Below are 11,052 nucleotides of genomic sequence, written 5' to 3' on the forward strand. Positions count from 1 at the left end.
TCTATGTAGGTATATAGGTATACAGGTTCTCAAGAGGGGTTTTACTGATGCATCGACCGAAGTCTAGCAGGTTCAAATCTTGGAGTTGGGATTGACATCCAGGTTCTCTTGTGTCTCAAGGAATGAGGCAAAGATAATACGTTGGAGAGTGTGTCGTACTTTGACAAATCCCAAAACACAGCAAGGCAGCCTCCAAGACGTCTGGCAATAGCAAACGCAGCAATGTAGGTACCGGATCTGTGTTAGATAGGTTAAGAAGAGAGAAAATCTGCAATGCAACAAGCTGGTAGAAGCAAAAGCACAAATGTGTGATGATGTGGCAGTCTATACAATAACTAGCAGGTCAAAACGCAGCCTAGAAGATGGTTGCCAGCAGTAGACGATGCAGTAGATGCAATCCCAAATAGGCCCCTCTTTTGGATGTATGCAACAGCTGGCAATAATAGTGGATGGTGAGGACAACGAAGAAAAGGTTGGAAATAGACGCCAGATGGGTGTAGATAGTTTTGGGTATCTTCGACTAAGATGTCCTCCGCAAACAGGGTGTGCGAAGCGAAACTCTAGCACTTGAAACTTGCAAAACAAGATTGGACTGAGTGGGAGGGTAGGCTATCTATTTATAGAAAGTTGGGACCTCTCGAATTAGGGTTTACATGTGGGACACTGATACTAAAACTCTCTCAAACCGCATCGGTTTAGAATAAATGGTTAAAATTCATTAATTAACCTGAGTTTTGGGGCTATTTAATTAAGGCCAATAATAATTAAGCTCAACAACCCTCACAGTCTCAAAACTAGAACTAGAAAGGGTCTGCAAACAAACCTAAGCCCTTTTTCTTTTCTTTTCCTCAAGGCGTCCCACCCCAAAGCAGCCAAGATATTGGGCAAAGGATGCATGTTGACTGCCCATGACCTACCAAGACTATAGAGGTGATGGTTATCTTACTAAGGGAGCTTGAGTTTTCACCCCAGAGAGGATAGAGAATTAGACAAAGGTGCTCATCGTCTGTCCAGTGACCTACTAAGTCCTACAAAGGCAAATGGAAACGTAATAGATCTTTTCTTTAAAGAGCTTTTGTTATGTTTTTCAAAAGATGTTAGCATTAAGGGTTTTCAAAAAGTTTTTGGTTGATTGAGTAACAGTGCCCCAAAGGGAGATAGGGATGGTCAGGCCAAGACCTTCACAAAACAGACAAGACTATCACTATCATTACTGGGGGTTGATGACAAAGGAAATAAGCTTAAGTGTGTGAAGCAAGTATAGTGGGTATGTGGAGAGGCAAAAAAGAAGGGTGGAAAGCAAGCCAAACAAGTTGAGTGAGCGAAGCAAGCAAGGGAGACTGCCATGTGCAATGCCATGAATATGGTGGATCTAGAGTTGACCACTCGAAAGATTGAAAAGGGATAAATATACACAAATGAATGTTTACAAGAACGGAATGTCGATGCATTGGAGTTATTTAAGAGGCAATATAGTATGATCATACTCACACAAAATGCAATGTAACATTCAGATTTGGAGAGTGCCCTCATAGGAGAATTGGCAACTTGCTTAAGCTCCCTTTTACAATCATAGTCATTCCAATGATGCGGATGAAGATACAAAGCACAATATACATAATGTTTAAAAAATCTGCAAATAACACCCTATCACCATCAAGAGAAGAAAGCTGCCCCCTATTAAACTTCTAGAGGGAAGCACCCTCTTCTTGTCTATCTAACAAAGTAGATGAGGGTGTACCCAAGCCGATCTAGGGTGGTAAATATTGAAGCACTAGCCGATTGACCACCTTGGTCAATATGTCTGCGAAGTAGTTTGATGAAGGCATACACTCTAGGCGAATAGTGGCTAGCTCAATTCGTTTCCTGGTGAATAAAAATGTACGCCAACATGCTATATTTGAGTTGTGACGATCGGGTTATCACGTGGTACAATTACACTCTTGTTATTGCAATAGATGATGGTGCAATGCATGGGAATTGAAGCGCCACTACTAAGCTTCTTAGGTAGATAGCCTCAATGGTGCTATCAAAGAGAGCCCTATACTTAGCATTGGCCATGGAAGCCGCCATCGTCTCCTGCTTACGGGTGGCCCAAGAAATAGAAGCCATGCCCAAGGTAAAGATGTAGCCGCCTAGGGAATGTTGGGTGTTAGGATTTCCTATCCTATCAAAATCAGTGTACCCCTGCAAATATAAACTAAAACCACAAGTCATTCCATAAGATTAGATACACTACAAATATCTCAAAACACGAAGATATGCAATCTAATGTGATATCTTAGGTGCTGTGAAATGCTGGCTAAGCAAACTAATTAAGTATGCTAAATTTGGCCTAATATGAGTTGACCAAAGGAGTTTCCCTATGACAGATCTATAGGTGTGGTCATCCAAGGGCTGATCTAGGATATCCTTAGATAAGTGAAGAATTGGATCGAGAGGTACGGTCAGTGGCCATGTTTGATTTGGCAATATCGATCCACCAACTAAAGAGCGTACTTCTGCTGTGACAAATAAATACATCCTCTAGATTAAACTATCTCCATCTTCAAAAAGTAAAACAACAAACTGAGGTCTATTATCTCAAATGTAGCTGAGATCTTGGCCTTAATTTCTACTATGGTAGTAGAATTTGAGCCAATGATGAGTAAATAATCGACGTATAATAGGATATAACTGATCCCTTGGAAGTAATATGGACATATAAGTTCGGATCATAAGGAGTAGAATGGTATCCGTGAGTTTAAAGGAATTCATCCATTCTTTGGAACCAAGACCGCAGCGCTTGCTTCAGCCCATAAAGAGGTTTCTATAAGCGAAAGACCTTATCTTTCTAGTCAATAGAAGAAAATTGAGGTGGCTGCTTCATATAGACTTCCTACTCTAGATAACTGTTTAGGAAGGCACTTTTGATATCCATTTGATAGATTGGCCAACTGTAGTGAGCGGCTAGTGTAACTAATAAACAGAAAGATGTCAACCGCGTGGAAGGAACAAAGGTCTCTTAATAGTCAATGCCTTGCTTTTGTCAAAACCCTTCCACAAAAAGGCGACTCTTGTACTTGTCTAAAGTCCATTAGCCTCTAGCTTGGTCCAAAATATCCACTTCATGCCCCATGACTTTCTTGTGACTTGGACAATCCACCAAGGCCCAAGTCTTAATTCGGTCAATACTCTCTTGGTTGTTCTCCATGGCAACTCACCATTGGGGCTGCTGCAAAGCCTTCTGTCAACTATCCGGCTTAGAATGTGCTATACAATCAATTGTAAAGAAGCCTGAGATGTAAGCTAGGAAGATCTTTGAGGGCCCTTCAGAGTATAATCTGGCGGAAGGATCCCCGAATCTTGTATGGCTCACAAGTACGAACGAGGTAATGAGTCTCATAGAGCAGGCCTTGGGGCTGAAAAATGTGTGGAAGCGCCAGGAGTGGGTAGTAGATCTAGCTTAGAGAGCACTATCTTCAATGGAATATGTTGAGCAATTGGCTCGGAGGCAGGTGTAGAAGACTACATTATATTCCTTTCATTGAAAACTACATCTCTCTTAACGATCCCGTTGTTTGTCCGAGGATTGAACAAACGATAGGCCTTCGCTTTCACAGAGTATTCTATAAAAATGAGGAGATCAACTTCGGGAGTGAGCTTTTCTATCTTATTATCAGGCGTGTGCGTATATGTATAACTCCTAAAGGCTTAAAATGGGAAAATATAGGCCAAGAGCCAAGGAATGCCTCATACAGAGTTGTTTGAGGGATGGATGTAGTTGGGCATTGGTTGAGGGTGTACGTTGGAGTGTTAACAATCTCAACCCAAAGGTACTTAGGGAGCTTTGCTGTGAACAATATAGAGCGTACCCAATCTCAACCCAAAGGTACTTAGGGAGCTTTGCTGTGAACAATATAGAGCGTACCATGTTCATGATGGACTGGTTCCTATGCTCTACAACTCCATTCAGAGAGGGAGAGTCGGTAGAGGTAAGTTGATGAGAGATGCCATGCTCTTGTAGAAACTCAGAAAACTCATAGACGGTAAACTCACTACCACTATCACTTCTCAAGCATCCTATACGATGACTAGTCTGGTTATGAAGTAGTAGCACCCAAGCCAAAAAATAGGTAAATTTATCAGACTTGTGCTTGAGAAAGGACACCCACATGTATCTAGAATGATCATCCACTATCAAAAAGAAGTATAGCGCACCGTTCAAGGCAACAGTGGATATCAACCCACAAAGATCATTACGATCCAATCTAAGAGGCATCTCAGCTCTATGTGTGGACTCCTGAGGGAATGGGGTACGGTGTGGCTTCCCGAGCCGACAACCTTTATAAATATCTGGAGATAGCTTTAGGTGTGGAAGGTGAAACTAGCCAGCCTTCTCGGATAGGGTGGTAAATAACTCGATTTAACACTAATTATAGCAAGTAATTTATTCACATAAATTGAAATGCACACTTAATGTCTTAATCTTAGACAATGGATAGCGTGGTCTCCATGTCCTCATGTAGGTGATGATACCATGTGAGAGTGCACAACGAAAGAGGAACACAAACACGAAGTGAAAAGGAGAAGAGAGAGACAATAGGAATTGAAGAGAAAGCTGCACTAAATCTGGAAAGAAAGCTGAATACAATGGACTGATCAGTCCATGCACGCAGCCCAAAGCACCGGCTCAAGCTGAAAAGAATGGCAGCACCGGAGATGGAGATAGAGTGTGCAACTTGCAAAATATAGAAAAGAGTGATTTGTCCCAACTAGTAGCCCAGCCAAATACCTCCAAATTTGGCTGACCAGCTGCAGGGAGTGCCATAAATGCAGTCGACCAGCTAAATCTGGCCAATCGGCTTAAGCTACAAGTGAAAATGCTAACATGGCACTCTTGGACAGATCACAATCATTAGGGGCTGCATAATCACTATCAAGGCAAGGAAAAGTGGCTGCTTGTGCAGTGTGAATGCACTTGACATTGATTGAGAAAGAAATGCACAAAACTGAGTAGAAAATATAGTAAGAGCTCTAATATTTCTGTCAGTCTTTGACGAAGCTCACAAATAGGAGATAATAAAATGGCAGGCTAACAATATGTGCATTGACTATTGTACTTTGAACAAAATCACGATAAAGGATCGGTTTTTGATTCCTAGGATTGATGAGGTTTTAGATAGATTAAAGGGGGCAGCACTATTTAGCCATATTGATCTAAAAAGTGGATATCATTAGATCCGCATTAGACGAGAGGATGTTCAAAGACGGCTTTCAAGACATCTTTTGGGTTGTATGGTTTTTTTGTCATACCTATTGAAAATACTAATGATGGATCCATGTTTAATTTGATGATGGATCGCATCTTTAGCCACATAATGCGTTTGTAGACACCTTCTTTGATGACATGATTATCTTCTCAAAGAATGAGGCAGAGGATAGGAAGCATTTGGACATTCTGTTCAATGAATTACATAAGCACCAGTTGATAATCAATGACAAGTAAAGTGAGATTTTCTTGTATGAGATCCACTTTTTGGGGCACATTGTGTTAGTTGATAGTATTCCCATGGATCCTGCATATGTTGAGGCAATATGCTCATGGCACATTGTATTAGCTAATGGCATTTGCATGGATTTTGCAAAAGGTGAGGCAATACACTCATGGCCACATTTTAGGAATGTGCACAAGATCTAGGGTTTCATGGGTCTATGTTCTTATTACAAGAAGTATGTGTATAACTTTTGCTGAAATTGCATCGGGTGTGTCATTCAAGTGGATAGTAGTGGAAATTTTAGCTTTTCACAAGTTGAAAGGAAAGATAACTGCAGATCTTGTGCTTGTGTTGTTGGATCTAAAAATGTCATTTGTTGTTCGGTGTGATGCATGTGGAAACAGCATAGGGGCTATTTTAATGTAGGACGGCTGAGTAGTGGCATATGAGAGTTGTGTTCTCCATGGTGCAAAGAGAAATTTGCAGGTTTATGAGAAAGAATTTCTTGTTGTAATTTATGCACTTTCGATATGGAAACACAATCTCTTAGGGGCTAATTTTATAGTGCAGATAGACAATAAGACATAGTGCTACTTTTTGACACAAACTAAGTTGTTTGAGAAGTTCTTCATTCATCCATGAGCAGATTGATGGTTAGTCCGAAGAGGCAAACTCCAGAGTGCTAGATCTCTTTAAATGCTATGTATCTAAGTATAAAACACAATGGAAGCAATACTTGCTTTTGATAGGATAATAAACTTTGAGATTGATGGCTATGTGGAAAATATGGATGCAGCCTATGTAAAGTTTAAGTATGCACTTCAGAGATCTCAAGAAAAGCAAAAGAGGGTACTGTTTTGAAAAGGCAAGGCTGAAAAGGATGAAAGGCAGAGAGAGATTATATCTGAAGTTGAGTGTGAGATATTATGGGCCCTTTCAAGTATTGTAGAGGACTAGTGATGTTGCTCATAGGCTGAAATTACCTCCACACTAGCAAATACATAATGCCTTTCATGTGAACTTGCTGAGGCCTTTTCATGGTGATGTGCTAGGGGATATATCTGCTCAAATTCAGCCAAAAGTTGAGGAGCTGGATGAGATATTGATATCCAAGCAAATTTTGGTACATAAAGAGAGAAAGATCGGGGGTAATATTTCCAAGAGCTACTTGGTGAAGTTTGAGAAATTTTCACCAACGGATGCTAAATGGATGGATACTGGGTGAAGTTGCAAGGGATACTTAGTGAAGTTGTAGACCACTCTTAGTTGTTGTAGCTTTACCTCGATGCTTTTCAGTTAGACCCGACTTCAGATTGGGGACTTAGTCATGTTCAACAGAGCAAGGGTCCAAAGCATTGCCTAATGCTAAAGGAAGAGGTAGCACTTCCACTCTTCTAGTGATGGACATCTTTAATATATCGTGGATCTTGGAAGTATTCAACATGCATTCAAGGTATTGTTGTGATAATATGTTTGCCATGCTCAGTTAATAAAATGCAGATATGGGCAGTACCAACAACGCAGAGCTAGGATTGTACAGGAACACACATACGGCATAGGCATCTGATACTATAGGGGGCAGCAATAGAAGCAAGAGACGCTATTGTAGTAGACTGCAATAATAGAAAGGAGGAGAAGAATACTACAAAGAACACAAGAACTCAAAAAATGAACAAGCAATGGAATCCATTCCACAATACAAGAGATGTACCCTAGAAACCACACAGATGAATGGCACATCTGGTGACGAGCCTCAGTTTGAGTGAGATAGGGACATTAGGAGCTCTTAAACATTTAGTATGTCGTGTTTTGACGGAAGAGGCAGCTCTTTCTAGAGCATGCATTTCTTTTTCAATCAGATTTAAGAGTGTTCACACAAGCTGGTTTTAGAGCTTAGGTCTTTTTCAACAAGTCTAGGATGCATTCACACTAGCCAGGATGGGGCGACCAGCATTCATGATGGCGATCAGCATTTTCTCGATTATTTTAGTCATGATGATCAGTCGACCAACATTTATAGCTCCTCCAGCCCTCACTTGGCTAGGTATTGGCAAATTCAACCTTGTAGATCTTGAACACACTCTTGACTTTAAAGACACTCCTTCGTCTTCATAGCTGTCTTCCATCATCAACCTGATTCGGTGCCCTCATTGACCCCTTGGGCTATGTGCAAGGGATTGATCAGTGCTCTTTGTATTCTACATTCTTTTTGAGTTCAATGCAGATTTAATGCACGAGACTAGCTACAAGGTAAATGTAGACTAAATCACAGAGTTTGTATTAAGAATGAAAGAAAATGAAGCTCATATTGATCTTGAAGCTCGTACAACTGTCAGTCTACACACATGCTCTCACATTGCACTCACATACTCAAAGAGAGCTGCACTGATGCCTGTTATATAGGCAAATACAAGTGGGGTACTTACATCATAGGTAACATCATTCATGTCATGCATAAGCAATGAGATCATATCCTTATCCTCAACTAAGGGTCTATTCCTATGAGCTTGTTTGAAGAGCCATATTTTAACATCCTCGGCTCAAAAATAGGCTAAAAAAGATAGAGATGGCTAGATTGACACACACTCCCAAATTAAACTAAAACAAAACATTTGAAATGGATGGACTTTCCTAGTTCTCTCCACCATTCAGGATTTCTAAAACAAAGCAAACATTTGGAGTATATAGATTTTCTTGGTTCTCTTCCAATATTGAGGATTACAGGCAAAAACAAGCATCTCGAGTGTTTGGAGTTTCTTGGTTCTCTCCAACATCCAGGATAACCAAAACTAAAACAAACATAAACAGAAAGACATCTGGAAGTTTATTTTAGGAATACAAAATGGAAGAGATGCCCAAATCATACACCTAACCATTACAAATGAGGATTTTAATCAATGGGGACTGGATTAGGAGATCCATGTGGGAAGTCTTCAAATGGTATTCTAGTGCCATATACGCTTGAGTTGCCAAGCTGGAAATTGGAGTAGCCACACTTGTCGGGATTCTCTTGCCTCCACTTTTGTCGGCTTCAAGAATCTTTTGCCTCTTCCACTTCTTAGTGAACTCAATGGTCCACTTGTTGATGGTAGTCTTTGCTTCTTTCTTTTTGAGATGTCTTTTGTTGGATGACTCCATTGAGCTGAGCATCTTGTAATGAAGAGAAATAAATGTTGAAGAAGCTCTCACTGAAGTTTTTGCAGAGTATTAGCACCAACAAAGTGGTTGAAAGAGGATTAAATGGAGAAAAATGAGGTTGGAGCAAAATTGGCGACTATGGCTGCCACAAGAGGTGCACTGCATGCAGAGTTTACTGTGACCAATAGAGAGAATTTTGGCAAGCCCTGTTGGCTGTGATTGAGGGACTATATGGGCTACAAAAGCCCTATGGTAGACTTGGGGATAAGATTCTGTGCTGAGAGCAAGGTCAGGTGGAGTTTGCAGTCCTGTCAGAATTGGGGAAAATGAGAATGCTTCCCTGTCAGCGAGTCAATCACACCTGTTGTGCTAGGCTGAAGCACCTTGACCTGTAGAAGAATCTACCAATTTAAAGCTTGACTATGACTCAGGTTGTTTGGGGGAGGCAGTAGTGAGTTTCCAAATTTGGACCATGAAAAGGGAGTAGTTAATGAGAGGTAGATGAAGCCAACTCACCAAAAGATGCTCTCTCCTAAATGTGGCTGAATGCATAATGCAAATGCATGAATCTGGGCTACAAGATAGGTATCTGCTCTAATACCATGTTGAATGAATGTGGGTGCATTCAACTAGTCACATCATACATGCCTGACTAAATCACTTAAGGTGGTTGGAACCCAAAAATAGCTATGACATAAATGCATGAGACTTGATGCAAGGTAAATGTAAACTAAATGACAAAGTTTGTATAAAGAATGAAAGAAAATGAAGCTCATATTGATCTTGAAGTTCATGCAACTGTCACTCTACACTTACATGCTCTCATACTCAAAGTGAGCCACACTGACGCCTCTTATATAGGCAGATACAAGTGGGATAATTATATCATAGGTGACATCATTCATATCCTGCATAAGCAATGAGATGATATCCTTATCCTCAATTAAGAGTCTTATCACTATGAGCCTGGTTGAAGACCCATATTTCAACATTGACCTCTATAAGATGGGGATCCACATAACAAATGGGATAAAGAAACACGTAATATTGAAGGGAGGTCACTTATCAAACATGGGCTAACAAACTTTTTCAAACTATGCTTCAAGAATAGTATGGTTTATCACTATGTTCTTGTTGCTTTGGTATTGAGCTATCGAGATATACAAATTATGGATTATAACTGCGATCTTGTTGCTTTACTAGTACAGGTGATCAAGATATCCAAAATGCAATTTTTAATACTGCTGATATGAAAGTTGCACATAATCACATAGCTGCTGAAACACACTCTATCCGGCATGATTTCTGAATGAAGTTGATACGCCTTTTGAATAGTGTGACTAAATATTTGCCATGTCTCAACTTAATGGTGGACGAGGACTGGAGAAAAAAAAAACTTATGTTTAAACCTTGACCTGTTAAGAGAGCTAAGCTTACATATTGATATATTGGCAGTTCTTTTGTATGACAATTGTGCTGTATGATTTTCTTCAGAATCAACTGCAAATTTTTCTGGCAACATTGGAAAGTTGCTTTTGTCCTTGGTAAGTGCTTATGGTACAATCAATCATGTGCAAGTCTTGTACTGGTTAACTTTTGACACATTCTTTTCTACAGCTGGTGATTGCATTCGATCTCTTGTTTATTGTGCAACATTATCTTCTTTACTGTGAGAACAAAGTTGAAGTCTTCTCATACTGTCCCTTACCCTCTGACGGTAGTGAAAATAAGGTTGAAAATGTTACAAAGGAGCTCAATGCATAAGGCTAAGCTCGAATTACCTTGGAAGGAGCTGAGATGTCCTCAAGTGATCTTATATGGATGTCCCCTGAAGTTTGTTTTTCAAACTGATTGCAACAAGATTACTGAGGCTTTAAAGCAACCATATCCATCTCCTCAAAAAAGATGCTGAGAGCAATGGATCAGTGCTACAATTCTTGTGCTCAAGTTCATCTAGTAGCGTTCTAGTGTGTGATTTTTCTGCAGTGTATTCCCATACACACATCTGCAATGGGAAATTCACACCTCGTGATGTATAGCTGCTCCACAAAATTACTAAGAATTTACATATTGATGTAACAAGTGTGTTATTATTTGGTGTAGTTTGAAGTTTTGCGAATTACATATCTTTGCACAAATGACCAACACGTTTGGTTTCTCTTTGTTGTCACCTGTCTTTTTTTTGTTAACAGTGTTAGCTCGATTTTAAATATGTTGGTTGGATTTAAATGGTCCCCCTAGATCTAAACATTAAGATCAATGAGAAGCATGGAGTCGATGGTTAATATACTGGCAATGACTCATCGAGTCTTCTCTTCTCTCGCTTTCTGAAGTACTCGCCTTAATTGTGATTTGCTTGAGATGGCAGATTCAAAAACTTCATTAGCAAAGGAACCTTTCCTGTTTAGAGGAGGGATGTTCTGATTATTAAGACTTG

At 40.0% G+C, this 11,052-nt stretch overlaps 1 protein-coding gene across 1 annotated transcript in view; it reads left to right on the forward strand.

The window, feature by feature from the left end:
• Positions 1-10,737, forward strand: part of LOC148020409 (PQ-loop repeat family protein / transmembrane family protein) — a 49,898-nt gene extending 39,161 nt beyond the window's left edge. The window contains exons 7-8 of the mRNA XM_087700711.1: positions 10,110-10,159; positions 10,233-10,737. Of these exons, the coding sequence (XP_087556837.1) occupies positions 10,110-10,159; positions 10,233-10,379 (197 nt within the window). The 3' untranslated portion in view covers positions 10,380-10,737. The remainder of the gene's footprint in view (positions 1-10,109; positions 10,160-10,232) is intronic.
• The last annotated feature ends 315 nt before the right edge of the window (positions 10,738-11,052 follow it).

Source organism: Lygodium microphyllum, chromosome 19 (genome assembly GCF_053477565.2).
Source record: "Lygodium microphyllum isolate KBCC chromosome 19, Lygodium_microphyllum_v1.1.10, whole genome shotgun sequence".
In the NCBI taxonomy this organism is placed as follows: domain Eukaryota; kingdom Viridiplantae; phylum Streptophyta; class Polypodiopsida; order Schizaeales; family Lygodiaceae; genus Lygodium; species Lygodium microphyllum.